At 38.8% G+C, this 13,729-nt stretch overlaps 1 protein-coding gene across 16 annotated transcripts in view; it reads left to right on the plus strand.

Moving 5' to 3' along the window:
- Window positions 1–13,729, plus strand: part of LTBP1 (latent transforming growth factor beta binding protein 1) — a 333,039-nt gene that overhangs the window by 306,540 nt on the left and 12,770 nt on the right. For all 16 annotated transcript variants that reach the window (XM_008174460.4, XM_008174437.4, XM_042848435.2 and 13 more), the window contains one exon: window positions 10,937–11,059. In XM_008174460.4, coding sequence (XP_008172682.2) covers window positions 10,937–11,059 — 123 coding nt within the window. The remainder of the gene's footprint in view (window positions 1–10,936; window positions 11,060–13,729) is intronic.

Below are 13,729 nucleotides of genomic sequence, written 5' to 3' on the forward strand. Positions count from 1 at the left end.
TCTTAAAAAATAACCTGCAATTTTTGTGTCCTGGCTTTTCTTGGAATATTTTGGCTGCTTCAATTTTTCATGGTTAGATTTAAACCTGCCCTGTCTCAACACCATCCAACATAAAAACATCTGATGACGACAGGAAACTTACATCACAGTTAATGCATGTAAATGAGAAGGGTAGAAACCGTGATCTGGTCAGCTGTAGACCAGTGATGAAAATCATTCATTGGAACCCCCCTGTTTCTGAAAATGATTAATGGGGATTCTGCTATTTTCCTGCTCTGAGTCAAAATGATTCCCATAGACCCCCTCAAAGTAAAATCATGGTTTTATGCCAGCTGAGACAGCCTCTGGAGTCGGGGAAAAAATGGGTAGCATCTATTCAAGTGTTGCTGTTTGGCAGTAAACTTGATAACTGTGTAGTAGACAAGTGTGCAATTGACAATATATTTACAAAAACAAGTTTCATAATCCCAATCAAAACTGTTGGTGCAGTTCCATAATTCACTGTAAAGCTAGTCAGACTCTTTTGGTCTTTCTGCCTAAGAGTCCAGTCCTGCAAACACTTGCTCATGTGAGTAGCCCTTACTCACAGGCATACGTGCATTGACTGTAATATTACAAAGGTGAATAATAACTACTTTCATGAGGATGAGTTTGCAGGATTTGTCTCTTTGACATGCAGGAAAGATAAGACAGGTAAGGTGTATGAAAATAAGAGAAAATCCACTAAAAACTGATGAAGTAATTTGCTGTCTGTGATCTTGCACAATAAAGTATTAAGGCAGCAACAGTACAGCTGAAATCATACAGTAACATTATCTTCCAAATAAAAGTCTTCACAGTTTTGGATCTAATACTGAACTGAAATGGTAACCACAGAAACATTCTATATTCGTTCTGGGACTCAGCAGTATGTATATATATTGTATTAGGCCAAAGAACTGACAGTTGGATTAAATAAAAAGAATTGTCTTTGTAATATTCCTGTGTTACAGAACAGTTCATCTTGACCTTTGATCTTGTAAGGCTACTTACAGTGATACTAGCTTTTCCAGGACCTGTATCACCTACTCTTTTCATCTGTCACTAAATCAATAATAGAAATTTATAGTAATTCACAAAACTTCTATTTGGGGGTTCTAATGCTCCTATCAGTTCAAACAGCAGCATTCTGAATCAAGAGGAGAAGTCTAGTCTATCTCTGTTTGGATAGTTTTTTAAAAACTTAGAAATTCTGCCTCCTTGGTCACTTAGCACTTACCTGTTCTTACTATAAGACCCAACTTCCAAACATTAATGCCTAAGTTTAAGCACCTAGGCACCTTAGTCAGCACTTAATGTAGGGTGCCTAAAGTGGGTATTTAAGTTCCTAAATATGGATTTAACTAAACTGAAGCTTCCATATTTGAAAATATGGCACATTGGCCACGATTTTCAAAAACTGATACCTACAATTGAGCCTTTATGTCCATACTTGGACACCTAAATAAAACGTCCTGAGTTTAAAATTGTTGAGTCTCCATTAGCTCCTATTGAGAATCTTATGGTGTTGGGATACATTGTGATGTAAGGGATATTGTTGCAGGGAACAGTGAATCTGGTGGGGCGGAGAGAGACCAGCAGAAATTAAAAGATGTTGAGTAAGATTGGGGAGAAAGGGGTGTGTGCATGTGTGTGTGTTGGGGATTGTGTTTTGTTTGAGGAGGATTGGTATATTAATGTGGCTTTTAAAACCTGCATTAGAAATCACTGTTCTAGTACCCAGCTGCAACAGCTATGTCTTTTCAGTGGCTGCCTCTGTGTAGCTAGGAGAGTGAAACAGTTTTGCCAGGAGCTTAAGATGTGGAGGGGGTCAGGCTCCCTCGATTCCTGTGGTGGTGGTTTGCAGGAAATATGACGCTGAAAGGGAAATAGGTAGGCTGGAGGCAATAATATTGTCATGGGCCAACTGTTACTGCTTTCTGTTTGGGGATGCATCTGCAGTCTCTAGCAGGGATAGACAGAATCACTTTGGAGTGGTTTTGTTCAGTTCTTTCTGGTAGTTCACAGATTTGGTTTTGGGTGATTGACCATGGCAGAGAGCTGCAAAATTCCATGTTCACATTCCTCCTATTCAGTGCGTATATGGTCTGCTTGGAGGTTTCATAAGGAGGCATGGGCTGCTGAGGAATCCAACTTTGTTTCCACCTCATCAGCTCTGGCAGGTCCAGCAAAAGTGCCTTACCTTGTGTCTGTATGAAATTGGGGCTTGAGTGAAGGCTAACTGGCTTGAGGCTTCCTATGAGGAAGACTGGGGAAATGTTTTTAAGGTGTGGGAAACCACCTGGCAGAGTTTATATCCGCTCTGGGCATTAGTTACTCAAGCTCACAACCTTGGGATTTTGTATTGTTCTTGGTCTTCTAGATGTTCAGGTACCCACTGTTGATAAGATTAAGTTTTATCATCTTTCCTTTGCAAGTAGGGTGCAAGCAACTATTTATTTTATATGCAGATCTAGTGACCATTATCCACGCCTTTGTCACTTCAGGATTAGACCATTACAATTTGTCCTATATAAGGCTCTCCTTGAGACGTTTTCGAAACTTCACTGGTGGAGGAGAGTACAATTACCACTAAGGAAAGGTTCATGCAGAGAGCACATTACATCAGTGCTCCAAGATCTGCACTGACTACCAGTTAGTTTCTGTCTGGAATCTAAGATGTTTTGACCTATAAAGCTCTAAATGGTTTGGACCCTGATTACTCCTCTCCCTGAATTTTATCTCTGTAGTTGCAGTCAGTCATCAAAGGTGCTCAAGCTAGGGACCCTCTAGGTGAGAGATGCTGGTAAAGCATTCTCCATGAGAAGTCCTCAGTTCTGGAATTTTTCTCTCCTTGGTCCTGCAGATCCTGGATTTTTTGGCCTTCAAGCATTTTGCAAAGCTTTTGTACTATTGGGTATTTGTTTATTTATAGTAAAGTACTTAATAATTATTAGGTTGTTGTACTGTCGTATAGCTGTTTAGATGGCAGTGGCAATTTATATTGAAAAAAATGTTTTTATTATGATTTTAACTATTTGTACAAGTGCCTGTGGTGAAGATGTAGTTGCTTTTGAAAACTTTGACTCATATATTCATTTACTTTTGATATGAACCCTGATCTAAAAAAATAGACCAGAGATTGGGTTGTGTATTTAAAAGAGGAAAAGCGAAAGCTAATGTTCCTACACCTCAAATCGTGAGTGAGTGGTTGGAAACCAGCAGTGAAGTTATCACAGACATAGCTTGACTCTTACTGTAGTTTTACTAGTCTGCCACAAGCCATAGGAGAAATTATTATTTCAGCAGATCTGAACAGCCTACGTTCTGAAATAAAAAAACACCAAAAGTTTCTGTAATAAGCAGGTTGGTAACCTGAGTTTCTTCATCTTTAACAGGAGAGTTTATCCATTGTGAGCTTTTCTGAAGCCATTTGCTTTAGAGCTTATCTCTGCAAGAACCTAAATATCCTTCCTTAATTCCTGGAAAAATCATTTGTTGTGACTAGTGCCCTTTCCTCTTTCTTGAGCTCTATAAATTAAGAAGAAATAACCTTGTCATGTGTATTTAACCTAAACTCCAATTTATAGAGGATGTCAAACATGTAAGTGAGGATAGCTGTCTAAATGTAGAACAGAAATCTTTTCAGTCTTGGTTCATAGATGATGCAATTTCCTGAGAGAGCACAGCTTAAGCAATTCAGACTGATGTCCGGAATCTGATTGGGACACATATTTTGTGTAAGAAATATTTTCTTGCCATTGTCCTTGTCTCCAGTTATTTCTTCTATGGTGAAACTGTCGCATTTTAAATATTTCTGTCATGGTGTTGATAGCTTTGGCTCTTTTTTCTGTGATGCTGACAGTTATAAGGTGCTGGGCAGAAAATAAAACTTCTTTTGTGGTGGGAGGGAGGATTTGGCGGCTGTTCATTTGTAATCATGGTCATGTCAGGAAAAACTGTTTATAATATTCTGTGTTAAATATATGAAACAATAGAATAAACTAGTTGACTGGAGATTTGGGATCCAGTTTTCAGAAGCTCAGGCACATACTTGAGCACCTCTTTTGCATGTACCTTGACCATAGTTGCATGTGTAGTCACCACAATTTTACAGGCAAATTATGTTACCCGGGGTTATCTGAACCTAAAACTATGGTAACTAATCACTGTTTTTTAGGAGGTGTCAGGAAATAAATCTGGGGGGGACACAGCACCTCCCTCTGATAAATGATTGGTACACATGAGTGCTTTCACCTAAGCACTCTTGTTTTTATTGAGTACAAAGCACACATCTAAACTAGCAATAGTCTAGAGTGTCCCAGAATATAGTTACCCAAAGTCTGAGGTTGTGCCAAGTGACAGCAGCAGGTTTCCGGTGGCCAGCCTTCCTCCTAGCTGCTAGGGAGATTGATGTTAGTGTCTTCTTGCTCGTAGAAAATCAAAACTTTTCCAAAGTACATGTTTTAACTAATTTTTTAAATAAGTAACTTAAAAAATAATTCAAAGTAACTTCTAATAGGCTAACAATTTCCCTAGCAACAGCAAAGAGCTCATAATTTCTACTTAATAGTAAAGCAACTCCAGCAAGAAACTTATAAACACAGGCACCCAGACCAACATCAGCTATCCTTGTTAGTAACACTGCAGTTGTGCAGATGTTTTTGTCTGCCTAAGCAAAGCCAAATTCTTCCTTGCTACATGGTATCCTCACTTCCAATTTATGGTGGCTAAGTGCACAAGATGGCTACAGGCTATGTCAAGTCCAGTTCTCTCATAACAATTAGATGTGCATTTATTTGACTAACACTTCTGAAAATCCAGGTACATGATGTCCAATCATTGGGCTTATATCAGACTTGTGTTTATCTTCCTTTTTTGTCACCTAGAAGTCATGGCTGACTTCTGCGCAGGTTCGCATGTGCATCTTCCTATTTTCCCCTAAAACACACTTATTTTTGCATGCACAACTTAGGCAGCGACTTTTGAAAATAAGTCCCTTTAAATTTTTGGAACCTCACACCAACTTCCTTATGCATTAGTCATTTTAAGTTACAAAATGCACTGCCCGTATATTTTTTTGAAAGTACTTCTTAAGAAGAACTTAGAAACATAATATGCACATTATAAAAAGGAAAATCCTGTTCTTGAGCCATGGATATAATAACCCTGATTAGAGCCAAGAGATAGACTAGAAGAGAAAATATAAACAAACAGTAAATGCTATTAACATAGATTATGAAACATGAAAAATAGGTATGCATTTTTTATTTCTTTATAGGAATATGATTGGTTTGAAATTGTCCATTAATGTCTGCATTACAGGTAAAATATTACTGTCATGGTTCAAGGGTAGTTGCGCCTCTGTCCCCTCTTCTGATCTCACAGAGTGCACTCCTTCCAGGTCATAGGCCATGAGCTGTCACCTCTCTGGGGAGGAATCCCACGATTCTCCCACTCTTAGAGCAGGGTGCTAGGCTACAGAACCCTGTAATAATCAGGCTTACTCCACAATAGGTTCTACTAGACTCTGTACCTGTGGTTCTTCCCTCTGGGAGCTTGTGACCAGTGGTGAATACATTGACCCAAAACAGCCTTCTGAAAACGAAGTATTGTTTAATCTTAACAAAACACAGAATAGCAAGGGGAAAGGTTTAAAACAACAAAACACATACATGTGTAGTTATCTTTCTGTCTTCCATGTAGGGGGACCTGTTAGTCTATCTTCTATCTTTTCAGCCTCTGGGGCCTAGTTCACCTTAGTTCAAAAACCGTGTCCCCCTCCCATTCAGGGAGTGTCTCTCTTTTAATCCCTCTCAGATTTTGATCTGCCCTCCCTTCATTGGGTGGGAGGGGTAATTCAGTTCTGGCAAAGACGATCAGGCAAGCCCACCACAGGGAGGGAGGTAGCATATCATAGTTAATACTCCTGGATGTTTACTGAAGAGCTATTATCTGGGCTATTGTCCTTCTTTCTGGGTAAGTTTCCTGACCACCGGGCTATTGAATTCACCTAATATAGGCATACAATAAAAATCTTTAAAGTACTCAGAAAAACACATAACGTATATATTATTCATAGTAGGGCTGTCAGACTATTAAAAATTAATAGCGATTTAATCATGAGATTTAAAAAAAGTGATTAATCGCAGTTTTAATCACACTGTTAATAATAGAATATAATTTATTTAAATATTTTTGGATGTTTTTCTACATTTTCAAACATATATCAATTACAACACAGAACACAGTGTATAGTGCTCATTTTATATTATTATTTTGATTACAAATATTTGCACTGTAAGAATGATAAAACAAAAGAAATAGTATTTTTCAATTCACCTCATACAAGTACTGTAGTGCAATGTCTTTACTGTCTAGCAGTGCGATTAAAACTGTGATTAATCATGACTAATTTTTTTAATCTAGTTAATTTGTTTTGCGTTAACTGCTTGAGTTAATTGTGATTAACAGGCCTAATTCATAGATTAATACCGGCAACTCCAAATCTGTCACAGCTATGCACCAAACAAGTGTTTAATTGAAATTTCTTAAGTGACTTTGTTAGAATATATTAGGTCACACTTTACTTGAAAGATACATTTATAAACAGTTTATAAAGTATTAATAAAAGATGAATAGATGTTTTTAATAAATGATTAATCAATTGTTATAGAGGCCAACAGGTTCTGTATAACCATGGTTTATTACCGTCTATAACACCTCCTACTAATGTGCTCATAACTATTTATAAAACACATCCTACTCATGTCTGTAACATGCTTATAACATTTATTAACCATTAATTTATTTGTAACTGTTGTACAAGAGCTAGCAATGAAGACATTCAAAACTTAGTTGTGTCTAGGAAGGCTCAGTGCGACAGAGAAAAAGTTCCCATTATCAAAATTTGCAATAGATTAGATAATAAACTATGTGCATTTTGTATTGACAGATATGCAATATAAAATACTGTCTGAGACTTCAAATTATCCAGGTCATCTGTATCAACTAGTTCCATCTCTGTGTTGCATATACAATTTTTACATGACTATAAGATGACACATAGGGGTCTAAAAATATAAACAAAACTGAAGTGTAACATTTTATGGACAGATATATTGATTCCGCTAACGGTGATTACATGGAGTTGCATGAGCCAATGCATTGCAATGGAGATATCTGTTCTCTCTGCTCAGAAAAACTACAGCACAGTAACTCATTTAAGTAGTAGACTTACTGTTATATTTACAGTAAAATGGGTAGAATCGTGCGTTGGTGCATCAACTCAAGGGAGGTCTCCAAAGAAAGCATTTTGTATCAGTTGTGTCATACATTGCATTATGTATATAATTAAAATCAAAGATAAGTACATTTTCAACACTAGTGCATAGTATGTTAATAATAATAATGGGTGTCACACATTTAGGAGGGTTGCATGTTTACTTTTTAGCAAATTGTACTGGAATATTTATTCTCACAGGCCCAAATACCATGATGTTATGTTACCGTTGCAGACTCTCCTACAAATGCTTTAAACCTGGAGAGTTGAGATTTCCTGGCACTGTATACTAATGTATTTTGCAATGGCAGAAACAGCAGGAACTCCAGACTGTCTGGCTACTGGTCGGTGGTTTCTACTTTTTTTTCAATTAGAATATTTTAAAAATGTATTGTATATAGTGGAATTAGAACCTGTCCCAATTATGAAATAGATGTACAAATACCCACAACATGGGTCAAGAAAATTCTCAGTGCTAGGGTTACATTGTATATAATGGGCATGATTTCCAAAAGGGCTGAGCATCAGCCTAACTCTGCTCCCATTAAAGTTAATGGAAGTTAACAATGTTAAAAACCCCTTCCCAAGAAAGAGAGCTCTTAAAATGGCAAGTGATCCCACTTGCATGAGTTTTGTAACATTCTAACTCCGCTGATTTCAGGGGAGTTATTCTTGGTTTAGATCAGTGTGAGATCATGGTTTTTTAGTTTGGAAAAAAAAATAATCAGTCATTACAGTTGCCTAGTTCTGAAATACGTAGTATTTAACATTCATTGGTTTTAGATTTAAAACAAATGTATAAAGAAAATTCTGTGAAAAGAAAATTACCTCAACTCTTGAAATCTCTAAACATTTCAAGAATTATTACGCATGGGATAATACCAATGTTCCTGTTCATTTTTAAGCTAAATTATGACAGCCGTTTGTACTTTGGGTAGTGTTCAGTTGCATTCCTTCCAGTTTTTCTTTGTATTGAATATTCTTGCTGTTTAAAATGTTTTCTTCATATGTTTAATATTCATGGTAAACACATTCTATGCGAAGATTTGTAAGGCACGTTGGACACACTTGCTATGAGGCAAGATTATACATAGACGTTTTAACATGATATCCAGAAAAGTGCACTAAGTCCCTTTCCTGATAGATACATCTTTCTTTGTTGTTATCTCTTTCTCTATTTTATTTTAAATATATTATTTTGGTGGTTCAGAAAGTGAAGGCATGATAGCATTGGCTAAATCGGGGCAAAAAATGCAAACAGTTAAAAAACAATCTTCTTCATACAAATCTCAGTTCTGACAATCCTAGTTGTTAATCTAATCCTCTACCTCTTCTAAACAAACACTGCCTTAAATTGTTTGTGAACAAAATGCTTGGTTTATTTTTGTGGTCTTAACTTTCTATCTACCACAATGACCCAATGGAGTTCTACGATTTATCCCAGCTGAGGATGTGGCCCTGAGACTTTGCCTCTTGTCCTGAGTTAGGGCCAGCACATAGTTGCACTGTGGCGAGCAGCCCACGGAAAGAACTGTGACTCCAAGTCACAATCCCTTCCTGGCTCCCACCCTTGATCCACAGGGAAGTATTCTGCTGCTGGCCCGTATCTGCAGCACACTACTTTTCCCTCCTCCATGGCTAACCTGTTTTGCCCAGGGGCCAGAGTCAAAGCTTTGCCTAATTCCCAATCCTCTCCACCCTCTCATCTGTGCATGAGGGAAATGGCAGGCCCACAGAGCTTGCTCCCCATTTACGCTCCCTGCCTCCTCCATGCGTAGGCTGATGATGCAGGGAGGTAGTTTGCAAGGTCACTAGAACTGAGTGATTGGTTTCTTTTGTTCTGGTCAGAATTATGAATGTTTTAAATAATAATTAATGGAAATATCCCATCTCCTAGAACTGGAAGGGACCTTGAAAGGTCATCGAGTCCAGCCCTCTGCCTTCACTAGCAGGACTAAGTACTGATTTTGCCCCCGATCCCCAAATGGCCCCCTCAAGGATTGAACTCACAACCCTGGGTTTAGCAGGCCAATGCTCAAACCACTGAGCTATCCCTCCCTTTATTAGGGTAGGTAATAAATTCCCTTTGTCAAGGGAGATGTTGATAATCTCTGTTCAGAGGGGTCTCAGGTTCTGTCTACTCTTGTATCATCCAGAAAATATCTATATATCTAAGTACTTAGATACAATGATAGGCTGTATACAAAACCCTAAGACAGATAGGAAGGCCAGAGAATCACTGTCAGAGGTTGGTAGCTCCGGCTGCCATTTAAGCTTCCATTGCTTTTTTATGAATAGGCTGGATTCTTGGAAGGGAGGGTGTTGTGTTTCTGGTCCTATGAGCAATGTGTTGTTCTTGATAGCCACATGCACATGATTTTCTCTGTGAAAAAGATGACAACTCCACCCAGTGAATGGTTCTGGCTTCTGGGCTTAAGTGAAGACAGTCTGAGTTTATGGAGCCATTTACTATCTGGAATAGTTCTACATAGTGAGAGCTTGCCGGTTCTATGGCCATCACACCAATGCCTGAGTTTTTTTCCTTCGTACTTTTCCTGTTATAGGTGATCTGAAAACCAGTTATTCTGTATGGGAAGTGTTGCTTTGATGCTAAAATGTCTGCAGCAGTAGTCAGGAAGTGGCTATAGACCCATATGACAATGAGATTTTTATTCCAAAGCATCTGTCTTGTATATAGTTCATTGCAATATGTAATAATAGTTCAAGTACAGCACTGAGGCGGATCTAACTTACAGTGTGGGACAGGCTGGTGATGTAATGCAATCCTCCTGGAGTGAGGGGGTCATCAGCAGTGGGATCAAATCTGGGACATCTGAACCGAAACAGAAAAGCTTCTACTACCTCAGCTAAAAGTTCCAGGTCTGTTTATTAACTTAGAGCTAGTGGCAGAATCATAAAACATGTGGTCCAGCCACTAGTAGAGGACAAAGAGCCACACTCTGTATGCAGTTACGGTAGCATAAAGTTACTTTCCCAAGACCCCTCTGCCTTTTCAGTGCCTTAGCCAAGCACAGCTTGGGAGGAACTGATATTTGGGCTCTCTGGTTTTAGGACATGGCCCGCATCGTGGGACAATGAGAAGTGGCTATGATGGAAGGATGCAAAGTATTCTCTACCTACACTGGCCCAGCTCTGTTGGCCAGTGCAGTGTGTGTGGGACAGGCATGGACCCACTCTCTCCTCACCCTCTTTGCCTCGTTTTGGGTGGCTAATTCCAACACCTGTTCTGGCCTGAAGTAGTCTTTGCAGTCCAGGGATACAAAAACTATAATTGCAGCTGGCCCTTGTGCAGTGGGAGTGTGGTAAGCTGCTTGTGCCTTTTCATCCCCTCCTCCTTTGAAAGGACTGCGAAAATCTGGCCCTTAATTTTTTGTACAGTTGTTAATTCAAATCCATTCCTTCGGTGTAAAACAACTGAAGTCACAAAAGGGATTAATTTGGCCCAGTACATTTTAATGACATTGTTTTTGAAGGGGAGAGAACAATTTGTAGAAGCTTCAGTTTTATGCTGTTTCTAGGAAAGACATTTATTTCCAGCTGACAGGCACTGCTGTAATGTGGCCTTTGTTACAAGTGTGCTTAGTTGTATGTCCTATTTTGCTTTCTCCTCCTCAGAGGATTATGCCCAGCTGTGCAATGTTCCAGTTCCAGGATCTCGACGACCATATGGACAAGATGCTTTGGTTGACTTTGAGGAACGCTTTACCCCAGAAACTGATCCATTCTTTGTTGAAGACCGTAAGTAAATATCACTGTTATGTAAAATTCTTGAAAGCAGGATTATAACTTGGATTACTTCCCTGTAGTTGGCTTCATTCATCTGTTTGCTTCTGAGTAATGTGACCTATTTATTTATGTTCTACTTATTCCTATTACATTAACTTTGTCCAGTGTTCAGGTTCCAGCGCCAGAGTTGTATATGAGCCCATTTGGGCCCAAAGTACAATATTATTTTGTTTAATATAGTGAAATAATGTGTGCCAGGTATACTGAATTTATATTTACCAACAGATTTACAGCTAAAGGTCAAAAAAAGCCAGTTTTCCTTCTCACAAATTAATTTTTCTTTGGAGCATGTGACTCAAACTCCTTTGGGGTATATTAATTTTTTTTTTTAATTCTTCATGCCAGCTTTCCATGATTTTCCAGCAGAACTTATGTGGGGGAGGTGGAGTCTGTGCATGATGGTCTTACTCCAAAAAAATTGCCTAGCTTAGCATGACCACTGAGTATGATTTGCACAGGCTTTAGTTGGAATGCCAATGCACACATAAATGAATAGGTCATGGGGAAAGCAAAGGTCTTGCTACAGAATCTTATAGAAGTAGGGTTCTAAATTTATGCTTGAAAAATACATGGTTTTTTTATTGAATAAGAGCCTGATCCATCTCGCTTTGAAGTCAATGGAAATCTCTTTGATCAGGACCTAGGCCAGGGGTTCTCAAACTTCATTGCAGTGCAACGCCCTTCTGACATCAAAAATTACTACATGACCCCAGGAGGGGGGACTGAAGTTTGAGCCCACTCAAGCTCTGCCGCCCCGGGGGTGCCAAAGCTGAAGACCAAGGGCTTCAGCCCCAGGCAGGTGGCCTATAATCTGAGCCCTGAGGCTTGGGCTTTGGCCCTGGGCGGTGGGGCTTGGGCTTTGGCCCTGGACTCCAGCAAGTCTAAGCCAGCACTGCTGACTCCATTAAAATGGGGTTGTGACCCACTTTGGGATCCCGACCCACAGTTTGAGAACCGCTGACCTAGATTACTTGGACTGCCTTGAATTCAGCTTACACCCTTATACCAGAGCTGAATTTGGTCCAGCATATTTCTTCAGTCTTATGTTAGAAACAAAATGGTGGTTACAGAAGGGACAGGCAATCCCAACTGCCTTGTACGTATAGCATGCAGGTACCACTTCTCTCTCACCCAACATGTCCCATTAAAATGAATTAATAAGTTAAAAGAAATAACGCTAAAAGAAATCAAAATGATAGCTTTGAACAGGGCCAGAGGACTACAGTGAGTAGCAGAAGTTTGAGATGTATTCCCTTCCACTAATTGCACAAGTACTAGTAGGATGAAATTCAATAAGGACAAATGTAAAGCACTAAACTTAGGAAGGAATAATCAGTTCCACAAATACAAAATAGGAAATGACTGCCTACAAAGGAGTTCTGCAGAAAAGGATGTGGGGGATATAGTAGGTCACAAACTAAATGTGAATCAACAATGTAATACTGTTGCAAAGAAAACAAACACCATTCTGGAATGTATTAGCAAGAGTGTTGTAAGCAAGATACGAGATGTAATACTTCCACTCTACTCAGCACTGATAAGGCCTCAGCTGGAGTATTATGTCCAGTTCTGGGCACCACACTTCAGGAAAGATGTGAACAAATTGGAGGAAGTCCAGAGGAAAGCAAAATGGTTAATCAGAAAATCAAAAATGATTAAAGGTCTTGAAAACATGACCTATGAGGAAAGACTGAAAAAAATGGATCTGTTTAGTCTGGAGAAGAGAAGACTGAGGGGACATGATAACAGTCTTCAAGTACAGCAAAGGTTGTAATAAAGAAGAGGGTAGGAGATTGGTCTCCTTATCCACTGAGGACAGGTAAAGAAGAAATGGGCTTAAATTACAGCAAGCAAGATCTATGTTGGACATTAGGAAAAACTTCAACTCTAAGGGTAGTTAAGATCTGGAACAAATTGCCTACGGAGGTTGTGGAATCTCTGTCACTGGAAATTTTTAAGAACAGGTTAGACAAACACCTGCCAGGGATGGTCTCTAGATAATACTTAGTCATGCCGCAGTGCAGGGGACTGGATTAGATGACCTATTGAGGTCTCTTCCAGTCCTACATTTCGATGATTCTATTAAATATAGTCTACAGAAACCAGGGTTCATCTCTGTTTAATACCTAACAAACCTAGCAGACTTTATGCAGAGTTGTACAAAGCTAAACAATATTGATTTCTAACACTGATGAAAATTATCAAAGCACAATGAAAACCCCAGAAAGAGATGATAGTGTCCCCAATATGATGAAAGAGAAATAGAGTGGGAGACATGCTTTCTATTCCAATGTCCAAATTATAAATGGGTGTAAAAAAAAGTACTTCCTCAAATTATAAGCAATGATAAAAGACTTTCTATTAATAAGTGATTAGAGAACTGTGTGTAACCCTAGGAGATATTGAAGAGATATCAGAGCTAGGATCTCTCTAGCATCCTGCCACTAAATCAGAAACAATAATGCCAATAAACTCAGAATATAACCCAGAACACATCTGTGTAACCCTATCCTGGGCAGATACTGTATATGCCTTGGCAAATACCCAAAGTTTTGATCCTTTTGGACATTTTAGCCAGTTGTATTGTTGTTGTTGATAATTTTATTAATAAATATTTATTAT

This window comes from Chrysemys picta, chromosome 3 (genome assembly GCF_011386835.1).
Source record: "Chrysemys picta bellii isolate R12L10 chromosome 3, ASM1138683v2, whole genome shotgun sequence".
In the NCBI taxonomy this organism is placed as follows: domain Eukaryota; kingdom Metazoa; phylum Chordata; order Testudines; family Emydidae; genus Chrysemys; species Chrysemys picta.